Source organism: Nothobranchius furzeri, chromosome 4, assembly GCF_043380555.1.
Source record: "Nothobranchius furzeri strain GRZ-AD chromosome 4, NfurGRZ-RIMD1, whole genome shotgun sequence".
Classification (NCBI taxonomy): Eukaryota; Metazoa; Chordata; class Actinopteri; order Cyprinodontiformes; family Nothobranchiidae; genus Nothobranchius; species Nothobranchius furzeri.
Genome location: NC_091744.1, coordinates 46,235,290 through 46,252,641, shown reverse-complemented (window position 1 = coordinate 46,252,641; position 17,352 = coordinate 46,235,290). Strand labels below are relative to the sequence as shown.

General features: G+C 41.8%; 1 protein-coding gene across 6 annotated transcripts; it reads left to right on the top strand.

The window, feature by feature from the left end:
• Nucleotides 1–11,739: 11,739 nt before the first annotated feature.
• Nucleotides 11,740–16,880, top strand: LOC107373131 (calcitonin gene-related peptide 1). 6 transcript variants are annotated; one of them, XM_015941311.2, is made up of 5 exons: nt 12,518–12,670; nt 13,612–13,703; nt 14,335–14,469; nt 15,933–16,119; nt 16,241–16,880. In XM_015941311.2, exons 2-4 carry the CDS (start codon nt 13,618–13,620, stop codon nt 16,090–16,092), a joined length of 381 nt encoding a protein of 126 aa, XP_015796797.1. In that variant the 5' UTR covers nt 12,518–12,670; nt 13,612–13,617; the 3' UTR covers nt 16,093–16,119; nt 16,241–16,880. The 6 variants fall into 6 exon arrangements, with proteins under 6 accessions (XP_015796791.1, XP_015796793.1, XP_015796797.1 ...); XM_054737496.2 differs by having other exon boundaries at nt 15,930–16,119; XM_015941305.3 differs by lacking the exons at nt 12,518–12,670; nt 15,933–16,119; nt 16,241–16,880 and adding exons at nt 11,740–11,896; nt 15,135–15,708.
• Nucleotides 16,881–17,352: the final 472 nt, after the last annotated feature.

Sequence of the window (17,352 nt, the reverse complement as noted above, 5' to 3'; positions counted from 1 at the left end):
TTAAAAAGTATGTTGCGCAAATATTGTCTTGACTCAGGAAAATGTTGGGATGAAGGTCTTCCTTTGTTGTTGTTTGCTATCCGTGAAACCGTTCAAGAGTCCCTAGGTTTCAGTCCAGCTGACCTGGTTTTTGGTCATACCGTGCGAGGCCCCCTCCGGTTGTTGAAGGAAAAATGGCTAGAGTCTCCTCCCACTGAGACAAACGTGCTAGATTATGTGTGTAAGTTCCGTGAACGTCTTTTTTCTGCATGTCAGGCGGCCCAAGACAATCTAGCAAATTCGCAGTCTAAAATGAAAGCACGTTATGATAAAAAAACGGTGCTTCTGCTTCTTAACTTCTTTCAGAAGATGGTCTAACGGACAAGAATGGATGTGTTCCGATGGCTCGGTTGGGTAACTCTGTGGTTTTGAAGTATTTAGACTCCTTCTTGGCTCACTTATCGCAACCTCAACGTGCTGATATCGTTGCTCTAATCGAAGCAAACCTGTTGATCTTTTCTGATCATCCTAGCCAGACCTCTGTTTTGGCACATGACATCATCTTGCAAAATGAAAAGCCGATAAAACAACATGCTTATAGAGTTAACCCTGTAAAGCGTAGATTGATGCAACAAGAGGTGGACTATCTGATTGAACATGGACTTGCAGAGTCCAGCACCAGTGCATGGAGCTCACCTTGTGTATTGGTTCCTAAACCGGATGGCACTTTCCGATTTTGCACAGACTATCGAAAGGTAAACGCAGTCACAAAACCTGACTGTTTTCCACTTCCTCGAATGGAAGACTGTATCGACCGTGTAGGTCCTGCAAAGTTTGTTACCAAGCTAGACTTATTGAAAGGGTATTGGCAAGTCCCTATGACACCCCGCGCTTCTGAAATCGCCTCCTTTGTAACTCCTGACCATTTCCTTCAGTACAAAGTTATGCCTTTTGGATTACGGAATGCACCAGCTACATTTCAGCGCCTGATGCAAAAAGTGTTGACCGGAATAGAACACTGTGAAGCATATTTAGATGATGTAGTGATTTATTCTACTACGTGGTCGGAACATCTGAAAACTCTGTCTGAAGTATTTCTCCGCTTCCGAGATGCTTCCCTCACCTTAAATCTTGCCAAATGTGATTTTGGTAAAGCTACAATCACCTACCTGGGTAAACATGTCGGAGAAGGTCATGTTCGCCTGATAGCTGCAAAGATCCAGGCGATCATTGATTTTCCAGCCCCACAGACCAGGCGAGAGCTGCGTAGATTCCTGGGTATGTGTGGATTTTATCGTGGATTTTGTAAAAACTTTTCTGAAGTAGTCAGCCCATTAACAGATCTACTTAGTCCCTCAAGATCATTTGTTTGGTCCTCTAGCTGTCAAACAGCGTTTGAATCTGCTAAAGCTTTGCTGTGTAGCGCACCAGTGTTGGCTGCACCAAACTTTGAGCATCCTTTTAAGCTAGAGGTGGATGCCAGTAAGTGTGGAGTCGGTGCTGTTCTTCTGCAGACGGATAGTTACGGAGTGGACCATCCAATCTGCTATTATTCAAAAAAGTTTAACAAGCACCAAGCACATTATAGCACTATTGAAAAGGAAGCTCTTGCTTTATTGTTGTCGTTGCAACATTTCGAAGTGTACGTCGGCTCTAGTGTGGATCCAGTATGGGTGTACACAGATCACAACCCATTTGTGTTTCTGAAACAGATGCAAAACTCTAACCAGCGTCTGATGCGATGGTCCTTGTTGCTACAGGATTTCAACCTGCAGATCCTATACAAGAGGGGTAAGGACAACATAATAGCTGATGCATTGTCAAGAGCTGTGTAGGCATTTTATTTTATGAAACCATCAATGTTTGTTTCATTCTTAGTTGTGGGGGTGTTATGACCCCGGTCATAAGGAATGTTATTTCTTTTATTTTTATACTCTTTGCATTTCTAGTGTTGTTTTCAGTGTGCAGGTGCCCTTCTAGGATTGGTGGATGATGGCCAGGGGACGTTTTGACTGGAAGATCAGCTGGGACAAAGCTGTTAAAAGGAGCCTGATGAGATGCAGCTGTGTTCTTCATCCTCCACTCATTCCAATCAGCCACCATTTTGATGCTCTGTGTTTGTGTGATGCCCTAGTGCCTTTTGTGACTAGTACCTGCCGTTCGAGGATTCTGTAGGGGTGAACCGCCTTTTTTCTTTGCATTCCTGTTTTCTCCTGTTTTGGATAGTCAGGGAGGTACGTTTGGTTGTCATTTATTTCCTTTAAGTTTGTAGGTCAGTTGTCATCCTGAAGTTAGAGGTGTTTTGTTTATTGTTTTGGGCATTGGTTCACCCTGAGTTATTAATCCTCCCTCGTCCTTAGTTCATCACCTTGATTCTGTGGATAAATTATATTACTGTAATAAATTATTGTACTTGGAATTCTGGTGTGGTGGTTTGGAATTGGTGGAAGATGGAACCATTTTGATGTTACAGCCTGGCCCTCCTAGACGGGTTGTAACACCAGGGTCCAGACCAGGAAGCAGAGTTGTAGTTTAACACACCCCTCTGCAGCTTCTGTACTGTTACCCACCCACTACCCCATAGAGACAGTGTCCTGCCCACGGCCAAAATCACACAGATTAAATATCAGGCTTACTAAAGCAAATCATGGAAATCTCATAAATATTAGAACAAATTCAACTGAGCAGAAAACTAGAAAAATTAAATGTGGGTTGTTGAACATTAGATCCATTTTTTCTAAGACTTTGTTAGTTAATGACTTGATTTGTGATAATCAGATCTCTTTGCTCTCTCTCACAGAATCCTGGCTGCAGCAAGAGGACTATGTTAGTTTTAACGAGTCGACTCCTAATTATTTAAATCATTATATTGCTCGAAGCACATGGTGAGGAGGAGGAGTAGCAACCATTTTTCATTCGGACTTATTAATCAGTCCCTTACCAATTAATAGCTACAGTTCGTTCGAACATCTTATTCTTAGTTTTCCTAATACTGATTGCAAAACTGTAAAACCACTCTTGTTTGTAGTTTTATATCGTCCACCGGGCCCTTATTCTGAGTTTTTGGATCAGATCTCTGATTTTTTATCTGATTTGGTGCTAAATACTGATAAGGTCATTATAGTGGGGGATTTTAATATTCATGTGGACATTGAAAATGATAGCCTCAATGTAGCCTTTAGTAATATCTTAGACTCAATTGGTTTTACTCAAAGAATACATAGCTCCACCCACTCCTGCCATCATACATTAGACTTTGCGCTGCCTTATGGCATAGAGTGTGAGGAAATAATGATCTTTCCTTATAATCCAGTCCTCTCGGACCACTTTCTGATAACCTTTGAGTTTTTTATAACTGAGTTTTCGAGACATGAAAGTAAATTTCACTATATTCCGTCTCTATCTGACAACGCAGTTGCATCTTTTAAATCAACTGTTCCATCTTTACTGTCCTCAGCATCTCAGAGGAATGTAGCAGAGGGCAATATTTTCAGTTCTAGCCCCTCACAAATTGATGCCTTAGTTCATCATGTTAATTCCTCTTTACGTGTGGCATTAGATGATGTTGCCCCTTTAAAAAAGAAGGTAATTAGGGACAGGAAGTTGGCTCCCTGGTTTAATTCTCATTTACAAGCCTTAAAACAAAACTCTAGGAAATTGGAGAGAACATGGCGCTCTACGCGCCATGAGGAGGCCTACCTATCCTGGAAAAATAGTCTTGTGCTTTATAAAAATAAGCTTCGACAAACTAGAACTGCAGATTTTTCAGCATTAATTGAGGAGAATAAGCATACTCCAAAATTTCTTTTCAGTACAGTTGCTAAACTTACACAGAATCATAGCTCTGAGCCATCTATTCCCTTAGCCCTCAGCAGCAATGACTTCATGGGATTTTTTACAAGTAAAATTAATTCTATTAGAAACAAATTCTTTAACGTCCTCCCTAATAGGGATGACCGAGTACACCACTATCTGTATCTGTATCTGTTCAATCAACTAAATTATCTGTATCTGTACTCAGAATGGGCGTGGCAAAACCCGGAAGTGGGCGTGGTTTAACCGGAAGTGGGTGTGGTTTACACCAATAAATTATTTTAAGTCTGAAATTGATATGGATTGATCAGAAGTTGATATGTGTATTGTTTATTTGAAAACTGTTTACAGAGCAGCCTCAGAATTGAGATTAAATATTTTTGATCACAATAGTAAAGGAACTATTACAAAACAAGTGTTTCAATAAAACTAGAACATTAATATTTAAGTGCATGGATTAATACATCTGAACTCATGCAGTAGGAACTAGGAAATATGAAATGCTAGAACCAGACACAACTTAATATATATATATATATATATATATATATATATATATTATTTTAATTTGATCAAACAGATTTTTTTCTTAATGTTCTTGGTATTTTGCCCCACACAAAGTTAAACAAAACAATGTTGATTAAGGCGTGTGTGTCTGAGAGAGATAGAGAGGGTGAGAGGGAGGGAGATGGAGTTAAAAAAAATAAAAAACCCGACCGGAGCGGAGGTAGTGAGTTAATGCAGCACGTCAGCTCTGTCTTGTCAAATGCACCATGTACAGTAAGTTACGAAAAAAGTAACTTTAAATATTCAACTGAAAAAGAGGTGAGCTGAAGAAAACCTAGGGAAAACTGAAGAAATGTTAGCAACAGTGAAGCAATCACAGCGAGATCCGTTACTGTCTGTGTGTGTGCGTGGATGAGCCGGACGGACTGTGCTCCCGGCCGGCTAGAGAGTTTTGTGTGTAGGGAGGGGCGGGCGCTCTATGTTACTGGCCAATCACAGAGCGTGAAGACAGTCAGTTACCCAATGAGGATTTTCCTTCAGCACGATTACAGATATTTCCGAGGTTTACTCGTCTTATGCTCGTATTCGTCAAAAATGCTTTATCCGTACCGGATACTCGTCTGAAACAAGTATCCGGCTCATCCCTACTCCCTAATGCGATTTCTTCTTCCTCAGTAAGGGAGGCAGCATCAGAGGTGACTTTAGAACCTCATCTGTGCTTGAACCGTTTTGATCCAGTTGAGCTTTCAGAGTTATCAAAAATATTAGCTTCATCTAAACCTTCAACTTGCATTTTAGATCCAATCCCAACCAAATTATTTAAAGAAGCATTTCCTTTGGTTACTGCCCCCATTCTAAATATAATCAATCTATCCTTAGTAAATGGGTATGTACCACAAGATTTTAAGGTTGCTGTAATCAAACCTTCACTTAAGAAGCCTTCTCTGGATCCAGATGACCCAATGAATTATAGACCAATATCTAACCTTCCATTTTTATCCAAAGTTCTGGATAAAATAGTGGCCATCCAAGTATGTGAGCATTTAAACACTAATGCTCTGTTTGAGGAATTTCAGTCTGGTTTTAGAGAGTATCACAGCACTGAAACTACAGTAGTGAGAGTTACAAATGATATTCTCATGGCCTCAGATAAGAATCTTGTGTCTGTTCTAGTCTTGTTAGATCTCAGTGCTGCCTTTGACACAATTGATCACAATGCTCTTTTAGAAAGACTTGAACATGTTTAAAGCCGGGCGTACACTGTACGACTTTTTCACTCGCAGCGTTCAGCTTCAGCTCAAACTGTACGACTTCCTCACAGGGCAGATCTCACGAGCCAGGCGCTCACACTGCATGACCCAGTTCTCGCATGCGACCTGACTGCTCACACTGTACGTCTGGTAGCAACACGTTGGCCCTAAAAATATACTAAAAATAGCAGTTTTTACACAACACGTCAGACTTTTTTGTCTTGTTTTGCCTGTTGTCCTTCGGGAGTGCTGCAGGAGGACACACAGGGATCTATGGGGGTTGGATGAGGAAAATGAAATAAAGAAAGTAAATCTGTGTTTTGTGATCAGTTTAATTTGACATGAACACGACAAAATGCTTTCTTGACAATCTTTGTGAGTAAAAAAAAAAAACGTGTAGAAACAAAAACGAACAGCGTGTGTTATTAGGGAAATAGCGAGCGAGCGGCGTTGATGCAGGATTGCACAGGCGCCGTGAGCGATTCTGATACATTTTGGGTCGCAGCTGCTCGCAGCGCCGCTTCAACAGTGCGATACCCTCACGAGGGACGAGCGAAATATTAAACACGCCAGAAGTCCGTGCGAGCTCACGATTGCTGATCGGCAGCTGGTCACGTGGTGTTAATCGCCTCTCGTAACCCCCTGTACACTACACGACAGCTCGGCGCAAAACTCACCCCGATGTCGTGGATTCTCGCATGACTGGAAAATCGGCTCAAAAAAGTGAAAAAGTCGCACAGTGTACGCCCGGCTTTAGGGATCAAAGGAACAGCGTTAGGCTGGTTTAAATCCTACCTGTCTGATAGATTTCATTTTGTAAATGTGCATGACAAAAAATTGGATGACTCTAAACTTTTTGCTTTTAAATCAAGACAAGACAGAAGTTCTCATCGTTGGACCAGAAATCCAGAAAAGGAAATTGCTTAGTCAATCGCCTGACCTGAATGGCATTACATTAGTCTCCGAGAACAAAGTAAGGAACCTTGGTGTTATCTTTGACCAGGACATGTCATTCAAATCCCAGTTTCACAAGTTTGTAGGATTTCCTTTTTCCACCTTCGGAATATTGCTAAGATTAGAAGCATACTTTCCAGGTGTGATGCTGAAAAACTAGTTCATGCATTTATTACATCAAGACTGGATTACTGTAATTCATTACTCTCAGGAAGTCCACAGAATGTAGTAAAAGTCTTCAGCTTGTCCAAAATGCTGCAGCTAGAGTTCTGATGAGAATTAAAAAGAGAGATCATATCTCTCCTGTCTTAGCTTCCCTACAATGGCTACCTGTTAAATTCAGAATAGATTTTAAGATCCTCCTTCTCACATACAAAGCTCGTAATAATCAAGCTCCATCATACATCAGTGATCTGATTGTTCCATACGTTCCTAACCGAGCACTTCGCTCTCAGACTGCAGGTCTACTGGTGGTTCCCAGAATATCTAAAATTAGGATGGGAGGCCGATCTTTTAGTTATCAGGCTCCTCTCCTGTGGAACCAGCTCCCAGCTTTAGTCTGTGAGGCAGACACTTTGTCTACTTTTAAGAATAGGCTTAAAACATTTTTATTTGATAGGGCCTATGGTTAAAATCCGATGTTAGCCTAGATCAGGACAAGTGGGGGAGTAGAGGGAGGTGGAGTGTACAGTCGGTAAAGACGGCTCTCCCCTGCCCTGCCTCCAACATGCCTCCATCTAAATAGGAAATATTATCCAGAGTTATCTCTGTAGTTATGCTGCTATAGGCTTAGAATACTGGAGGACACACTGATCACTTTTCACACTCTACTACTTTCCTCTACAATCTGCTCTTTAACTGTACTATTTTCTGCAATTTCAGCTGTTAACTTTATTTTCTCTGTAAGTGTTTTTCTCCCCAGAAGAAGCTACAACGATGTTCTGCTGAGCTGTGGTGGCCTCATGGAGGGGGCCATCTTCTAGCACACTGCTGCTAACCACTTAGATATTATCCCTTTCCTGATAATAACTTTTTGCTTTCCTTGACGTTGGATGTGCTACTGCTAGTTTATCCGTTTAATTATAGATCCACTAGGATAAATACAATAAAGTTTATCTCTCACCAAATAGAATACTTACTAATAAATCACAATGTAACCATAGACACATTTCTTGGTGTGTGTGTGTGTGTGTGTGTGTGTGTGTGTGTCCGCACTGTCTTCTCGATCCCCAGTGAGCCGTAGTTGATGGCTGCTTATACTGAGCCAGGATCCTCTTTAGGTTTCTTCCTGTTAAAAGGGAGTTTTCCTCTCCACTGTTGCTAAATGCTTGCTTAGATGAGGATTGCTATATATATATATATATATATATATATATATATATATATATATATATATATATATATATATATATATATATATATATATATATATATATATATCGTCATTTATCGTTATCGTAATAAATACCTAAAATTATCTTAATAAAAATTTTGGGCCATATCGCCCATCCCTAACACACACACACACACACACACACACACACACACACACACACACACACACACACACACACACACACACACACACACAATGCAAGTGCTCTTGTATGACATATATAGTCGCTGTTAAAATGGGAAAAAAACAGCAATCATTTGAATGTGACAGAAAAATCTAATTCAAAACAGTGGCTCAACAGAATGGTGAATAAATCTAGTGAAACTGGTCTGGACTAAAATAATGGTTTCTCTTAAAAATATCCAAAAGCAGAACTAGGGATTTGTTGAATCTGCCTGTTTGTGGTTCTCTACAGTCATGTGGAGTTCTGAATAAAATGTCCAGTTGCAGAAAAATGGAAATGAAGCTGCTTGGAGATGGTCTTCTAGCGTCAACAAGTTAAAGTAAAAACATTGTAATACTCTGCCAAAGTTTATATATTTCAGTAATTCAACTTAAAAGTATTGTGATGGTCATGGTTTACAGCTTATGAAAACCTCAAATTATTAATCTCAGAAAATTAGAATATTGTGGAAAGGTTCAATATTTTAGACTTATCTTGTCATTAATGAACTTCAAAGGGTTCCTGGGCCTTTAGATGGTCTCTTAGTCTAAGTTAGATTCATGGACTTTTGCACCATACTCTAATTTTTCCAGTGTAGCTTCTTGGATATTATCTGCCAGCCTTTCTCTTTAACAGACTAGTCTTTCTGATCTCTAAACGAATCTCCTGAGGCAACTGTCTCTGTGTTTGGTACACAGCCTGATGCTCCGATACCAAACAGCTCTGTGACTATTCTTTAGCTCATTATTTGGTTCTGGGAATTCCATTATTTTAGTTCTGACCAGCTTTAATTTGTTGTTTCTTTTAATTACATTTCAGTAAACATTTAATTTTAACATTTTGGTCATGGGTAGTGACCAAAGCCCCCACAATGGAGCTCTAAAATTGAGGCCAACCCGGAAATACCAAAAATTGCAGTTCCACCCTCATCCACTAGGGGCTGGTGTCAGAAGCGAGCAAATCCTCATTGACTTCCATGTTAAAAATACCAATTTCACAGCAGAAATAAACATGTTTACAGCCTGGTACCAGAACATGTTTTTGGTTTAAATGATCTAGTTTACACTCATGACAACTCTGAGGGGGGTGAATTTTTTTCTCACTCTTCTGTTTAAGTGTATTAAAAGAATGGTCAAACAGTACCTTAATCTGACCATTGCTGTACGTTACAGCTGTTAGATTAAGGTGTTAAAAAGACAAACGCACAGCGAGGAGACAAGTTTTGCTGTTGGTTCTACAAATGGACATCAGGTTACATATGTGACATTGATGAGCACAGTGCAAAATATAGAAAGGGAGTGACCTTCGGTAGAAGTTTTAGAAAAGGATTGAGAAGCAGAGAGGGTGCTTGGAACCAGGAGGGCCACTTATGCTACTTGAGGGAAATGCAGCTGATATAGAGGATTAAGTATTAGGTATGAGCTGGATACTCGTTTCAGACGAGTATCCGGTACGGATAAAGCATTTTTGATGAATACGAGCATGACACGAGTGAACCTCGGAAATATCTGTAATCGTGCTGAAGGAAAATCCTCATTGGGTAACTGACTGTCTTCACGCTCTGTGATTGGCCAGTCACATAGCGCCCGCCCCTCCCTACACACAAAACTGCAGCCGGCCGGGAGCGCAGTCCGTCCGGCTCATCCACGCACACACACAGACAGTAACGGATCTTGCTGTGCTTGCTTCACTGTTGCTCACATTTCTTCAGTTTTCCCTAGGTTTTCTTCAGCTCGCCCCTTTTTCGGTCGAATATTTAAAGTTACTTTTTTCGTAACTTACTGTACATGGTGCATTTGACAAGACAGAGCTGACGTGCTGTAGTCACTACCTCCGCTCCGGTCGTTTATTTTTATTTTTTTGAACTCTCTCTCTCTCTCTCTCTCTCTCTCTCTCTCTCTCTCTCTCTCTCTCTCTCTCTCTCTCTCTCTCTCTCTCTCTCACACACACACACACCTTAACCAACATTGTTTTGTTTAACTGTGTGTGTGTGTGTGTGTGTGTGTGTGTGGGGGGGGGGGGGAATGCCAACAACGTTAGGAAAAAATATGTTTAATCAAATATAAAAAAAAAAATAAAAAAGTTGTGTCTGGTTCTAGTATTTCATATTTCCTAGTTCCTACTGCATGAGTTCAGATGTATTAATCCATGCACTCAAATATTAATGTTCTGATTTTTTTGAAACACTTGTTCTGTAATAGTTCCTTTACTATTGTGATCAAAAATATTTAATCTCAATTCTGAGGCTGCTCTGTAAATAGTTTTCAAATAAACAATACACATATCAACTTCTGATCAATCCATATCAATTTCAGATTTAAAATAATATATTGATGTAAACCACGCCCACTTCCGGGTTATGCCACGCCCATTCCGAGTACAGATACAGATACAGATAGTGGTGTACTCACTCATCCCTATTAAGTATAGTGATGTGATGTTGCACTCTGGTACAGTAGGTGGTGGTATGCACCTTCAGTTGTTTGCAATCTGCCATTAATCCAAGAAGAAGAAGAAGAAGAAGAAGAAAAAGAAGAAGAAAGCCCAATCTCAATACTCATCCTTCAACACTTGCGCCCTTCGTTTGCACGATCTTGGCCAGGGGTGCAAGTGCAGAAGTTGATCACGGCCCTTTTGCACCCTTACAGAGTCGAAGAAGTGCTCCTCAATTTTAAGGGTCAGTTGAAGCCGGACCAATCAGAGGCCAGAAAATGTAGGAGGCGTTAACAAAGTCCTCAGATGTCACATCTTATTCTAAGAAACTTCATTAGACATTTAATAACATATTAGATCATTAAAGTTTGGTAATTGTCTTAGTTAATTTTACCTTGTCATTTTAGGACGATTTACTGATGAATTGAACGTTTTAGATAAAGCAGCAATTAACGTAAATTTTATTGTAAATTTACATGTGTGCAGTCTTTAAAACATGCTGGGTAGGGGATCTAGAGGACTGGAGCTGAACTACAGGTAAGATGTTGGCAGCTCATAACTATTTCACAGAATCAGAAATACCCTTTTAAAACCTTTCACATATGAAACTAAAGTAAAATCTGAGGAAAATGTTTAAATTCTTTGTAGATATGAGTTCACTGTAAGATTCTCAGGGCTCGAAATATGCAGATTACAAAACAAGTGCAAAGATGTGGCTGGAGGCCCGGTAACTGTCTATTCAGCAGTGATTTAGTGGCTGACAAGGCTAAACCATGTGGCTCAATAGCACTAAAAGGCTCATCCCGTCTAATGGGGTACCTCTGTGACGCAGATATGGAGACACAACCCCTCCCATTCGTTTACTCTGACACACACACACACACACGCACGCACGCACACACACGCACACACACACACACACACACGCACACACACACACACACACGCACCCACGCACGCACGCACACGCACACACACACACACACACACACACACACACACACTGAACACTAATTCAATTTATCTGCTCTGAAAAGATGAGTGCACACAGAAAGATATACACACATCCCAGGCTTGATTTGTCCAAACAGTTCATGCAGAACGACACACACACACACACACACACACACACACACACACACATAGGAACAGAGGGCAAAATGAATCGGTAGGGCTTGACACAATTACACACAACAAATATTTGTGTAATTGCTTTTGAGAAACGACTCCGGCTTCGATTGGCTCAGTGTGTGGGAGGAGGCCCCGGCAGCGCTGATCATTACTGGACTGGCTGTGGTATCACTTTATTATCTTAATATGGTTTCAGGTTTCACTCTGGGGAAAAGACAGGTTGTCATACCTTGCTTTCACTTTCCTGGAAACAGACAGCGCTGGCAGTGAGTGAGTGAAAATGGATTGAGTGTACCAATTATAAGACTTAACATTTTCTTAGAAAATAGTTTAGCTGAAACGTAGTTATTTTCCCAAACTTAGAAAATAATAGGCTGATTTAAGGTGCTTCAAAGTTGGTTCTATCCAAGCAGTTGTATGAATGAAGGGTCCAGGAGTGCGTCATTGTGTAGTATACTCCTCTACCCGGCAGATGGCCTCACCTGCAAGTGCTCATTTGTTGGGAGGGTGGTGTTGGCTGTGGGGTGGGGTGTAGGTGTCCTTATTGATTTGGCACATTTGAGATATAGTATAAAAAGTAATATTTTTGAAAACGTTTTAAGAATATGTATTGCTGATGGTGCTTCTGTGCAAACATCAACGTACTTTGCCTCCTATTGAATTAATGACATCAATGCAAATTTTTTTTGAGGGGGGGGGGGGCAAATGGTCCAAGTGACTGGTGGTTTTTGTGAATGGAGCACTTAGTAACTGAGGAATGACGTCAACACAAACGCCGTATCCCTTGTTGGTGAGCCAACACTAAAGGGAGGCTTCCCATTGGCTTGTCTTAGCTTCATTGCGACGTGATTGGCTGCCGACAGATAATTAAACACCTACACAGTCAATGCACAAATCCAAGTGGTGGGATATATAGGCTGGTGGTTGGCACTGCATGCAACAGATTCAAGAGTTGTTCTGCAAGTTCAGAGAAAGACGACTTATTGTGTTTTACACAGATATTTGTAGAGATATATATTTTTTTCTGGGCAATTCTCACTGAAGGTAAGTGTCGACTCTTTCTGCATTTTCATGCAACGGGTTGATTTTGAATGACTTGTGGGTGCAAGTTTGAAATGTTGATGTAGGGTGAGATGGTATTGCAGATGGGGATAGAGTAGCTGATAGTCTCCAGAGTCAGAACCATCCGTGCTAAAAGGTCACTTAATCTTCTCGACCAACAAGGGCTGAGACAAAGAGTAGGGAGGATAAAAGCATGAGAGAAGGAAAGTGAGGCTGAGGAAGTGAAAAAGCAAATAAGCCGATGCAAAGAACACCCTGACAGAGATGGGCAGTAGCGACCAGCTTCTGCTCGTGTGTGTGTGTGTGTGTGTGTGTGTGTGAGAGAGAGAGAGAGAGAGAGAGAGAGAGAGAGGGGGGGGGTGGGGGGTGGAGAGCTGGCAGCTCATTACACTAATGCACTGGTCCCTTAGGGAGTTGGCAAGCTTGGGCCACCCTCACCACCTTGCTTTGCACCCCTCCTCTTCCAGAACAAACCAAGTGCTAGTGACACTCCTCAGTCTATGCCCCCAACACACACACACACACACACGCACACGCACACACACACACACACACACACACACACACACACACACACACACACACACACACACACACACACACACACACACACACACACACACACACACACACAACGATACCTGCAGGCATGTCACAATCCCAGACCTGCTGCGTTTGACATGACAACTACACGTCCTGTGCTCTCTGCTGGATATCATGGAACAGTGCGTTTTCATGAAGAAGAGTAGAGGAGACTGTCGTGTGTGTGTGAGGATGTTCAGCAGGAGCCGTCGGGGCAGAACTAAGCTCACTTTTTAACTTCTTCCTTACAACAAAAAAGGATTCACAAGAAGCAAGTAGAGTTGATGCCTTTTTGGGGTGAGGTTTGTGGACAGGAAGCTGATGTCTTTCTCGTTGCTTAGGGGACCATGGTTATGCTGAAGATCTCTGCTTTCCTCCTTGCCTATGCGCTGGTCATTTGCCAGATGTACTGCTCACAAGCCGCCCCTGCCAGGTGAGATGCAATCATTTCTCATTTATCAGCAAAACTGAGCATGCAACTGGTGGGTAGGAGGATGGAAAACACTGTGCGGTAGAAGGTAATGCAGGAAGATTTGAACATTATTTTATTAATGTTAAACAAGGCAAAATCTTTAAATTGCCATAAACATTTTTCTGGTGTAAATGTTGTTTTTATACAACTAGTTGACATTGGCTGGAGTTTAACTTTTAAAAGAATAACCATGCAAGTGAAAAACAAGAGTCGTTTACGTTAGAGGGAATAAATGAGCCCTATATATCTATAGGAGTGGATTTTAGCCCCTCCCTGGACCGTTCTCATGAACCTATTGATTTTATAATAAATCTAAAGCTTCTTGGACACCAGCCCCCCCTCTTAAATGAGGCACTTTCTGCAGATTGCCCCCCCCCCCATGTTGGCCGCCGGCCCTCTGATTCAGGCGTCATCCCATTCAAAGGTGATGACGTCTCCCCCAACCTTTCCCCATCCGTCCTGCTCCCCCATACACACCCACCCCAACACCCCATGCATTTACTTTTTAACTAGAGATGATAGCTCTGCATCACTGGATTTACCTTCTGTCCCCCATGACTCTTAACCCTCCTTATTTACCCTCTGACCACAGACCAGGTTTAGAGTCCATGACAGATCGACTCACACTCACGGACTACGAGGCGCGAAGGTTACTAAACGCCATCGTCAAGGAGTTTGTCCATATGACGGCAGAGGAGCTGGAGCAGCAGGCGACTGAAGGAAACAGGTACATGACTCTGACTCAGCTATTAGTAAAAAAAACTGAACTAAGTCAGAAAAACTGAAAGGTTACGCTGGACTTTGTTTTAGATAGAAAGACAAACAAACAGGCTATGTTTGGGATACAGGGGCTTGATCACATTCTGGTTTCACTTTAACACAAGTGTGGATTCACCTTGACATGCCTGAGACTTCAGTACCTTAGAGAGGTACGTACTTCTCACAAGAGGAGAGGAAAAGAACTTAAGATTGTTAAAAAGTTCAAATAACAAATGCATATTCTCTGTCATGACCCTTCTCCCGCATGGATACGTTTGGTTTTGTGTGAGCGGACTAATACTGCCTGCTGGGCATGTAGTCAGACTGGAAAAGTGTGCATGATGCCAGCTACAGGAAGCTGCATGAACGTGGAAGACCAGTTGTTCTGTTTGTGCAAAACGATGCAGGAGTCTCTGGGGCTGGGGGGAGTATGCATGACAGGATGGATGACAGGTTCTTTGAATGATTAAACGTGTCTGATAGCATGATCCTATTAAGGTTTGGAGATGTTTTTATTTTGTCTTTGCATACAGCAGTGATGGCATGAGAAACGGATGTGAAAGAATGTTCTGCCTGCATGTTTTCCCACATCTATGAGCCTGTTCTCTGCATGTCTTCTCCCCTCCCCAACAGCATGGACAGGCCCCTAACCAAGCGCTGTTCCAACCTCAGCACTTGCATGTTGGGAAAACTGTCTCAGGAGCTGCACAAGTTGCAAACATTCCCTCGCACGAATGTGGGAGCAGGAACGCCCGGCAAGAAGCGCAGCGCTCCTGGGAGCGACAGCTATGCAAGCTACGGCGAGATGTTTGACAGCATCTAACCCTCCTCCTCCTCCCTTCTTGGTTTTCCCTTCCTCTTACCTTCTCCCGTCCTCTTCCTCTCCTCATCCTGGTTTCCTCCCTGTATTTCTCATATTGACAGGTGCATGCCATATTTACCTGCTTGATTGACATGAGAAAATATGACTTTTCTTTCCTTTTTGTTTTTCCTCTTTTTTTCTGGCAGAGAATATTTTATTTTCCCTCATCTTAGACGATCAGACTTAACTTAAACCAGTGTAATTCAGAAGTAATTCTGTGTGCCGTTTCTGATACCTAAAGGCCTTTGAAAGTTACGATTTGAGAACAATCACTAGTCGTTAATAAATGATTCACTCATGCAACGCCATGTTAGATGTTCAATAAACATATTTTTCTAACTGGAAGCCTTAGTTCATTCTTTTATAAAACATCAGTAAGAAGATTTTAAAGCAGAATCAGTCATAAACATGTTGAAAGATGCTCCCTGCGAGTCTGAAGGTAAGGACATGAATGTTTCCAGCTCTATACATTTCCTGTGTGAGGTGTGTGTGTTCATGTGTGAGTCTGTGTTTTGTTGGTGGGTTTCACGCTGCATCCACGTTCTAACCCGTTTGATCTCCTGAAGCAGTGTTACAGCACAGAAGCGAGCTTGCAACACAGCGACCTGCGTGACCCACCGCCTGGCGGACTTCCTCAGCCGATCAGGAGGAATGGGCAGCAGCAACTTCGTCCCCACCAACGTGGGAGCCAAGGCCTTCGGCAGGCGAAGGAGAAGTGCCCAGATGTGAGCGCTCCAGAAACCTTCAGGGAAAACGGTAAAGACACACACACACACACACACACACACACACACACACACACACACACACACACACACACACACACAGAAAAATCTGTTAAACGAACCTTCTCGTTTTCTGTGTTTCTGTCTTTCAGAGGTTAAAACCTGAATCAACTCATCAGAAAAAACCTGTGAACAAAAATCAACAGAAACAAAATTAAACAGAAAATGTTGAACTGTCCCTTTACTCACTCGTCCACATTGTTTGAGAAAATCAACAGACCTGTCATCCCCATTTCCACCCTGCCAGTGAAACCCTTTTGCTTTTGGCAAGAAGGAGTCAAAAGATTAAAAAAGCACTTTACTTTATGAAGAAATGAACTCTTTAGGATGAAAGAAAAGACCACCCCATGTAGCTACTCTTTTTTAAGACATAAATAAAATGAAAATAGCATTTTATTTTTAATCTTTCATTCATCAGAGCAAATTTCCACCACTCCTCTTCCTGAACTCGACATGCTTCTACATCTCCAACCATGCACCGTCCTCTCAACAATAACCTGCTCTGGGTCTACCAGAGGGACGCCATTAAACACCCGCATACCCAAGGCCCCCCCACAACGGCTGTTGTCTTGTGCCTTGATGTAAAACAATTTACATGATTGTGGAGAGCTCTGTTTCAAGATGGCGAAGAAGACCCAAATGAGGATGAGGAGAATGAAAATGGATAAATATTGTAAACAATGTTGTGAAAACCAATTTCAGCATAATTAAAATGTATTTTAGATACACTCGGGTTTGAGGTACTTGTGTTGTTCTTCAAATCTTTAATCTGCATCAACATGAGTGAGATCTTTTCACTTCACTTTGTGTTCATTAATAATAACAAACAGAAGCAGGATGGGCATTTAATGATGGTAAACCAGGCCACCCAATGCCGTCAGAAGTGGACATCAGTGAAATAATGAAAATTAGACCATCAGTCACGCAAACTGCTGTTGTAAAGATGCAAACACACCAGTTTCACTGGGACTCACCACAGTAGCATGGACATGTTTAGAGACGTAAGACGAGAACTATAAAGGTGCATGGGAACTTGTTAATAAAAGGCAGCTAAAACAGCAGTCAGACTTGTTCTTCAGCTCCACAAACTGATCCACACACACACACACACACACACACACACACACACACACACACACACACACACACACACACACACACACACACACACACACACACTCACACACACACACACGCACTCACA

What these genes read in the sequence shown, in the direction of transcription:
- LOC107373131 (XM_015941305.3), top strand. Translation starts at nt 13,618, where the DNA reads ATGGTTATGCTGAAGATCTCTGCTTTCCTCCTTGCCTATGCGCTGGTC. An exon ending in TCACAAGCCGCCCCTGCCAG is followed by an intron (nt 13,704 to 14,334) that starts GTGAGATGCAAT and finishes CTCTGACCACAG; the next exon opens with ACCAGGTTTAGAGTCCATGA. An exon ending in CAGGCGACTGAAGGAAACAG is followed by an intron (nt 14,470 to 15,134) that starts GTACATGACTCT and finishes CCTCCCCAACAG; the next exon opens with CATGGACAGGCCCCTAACCA.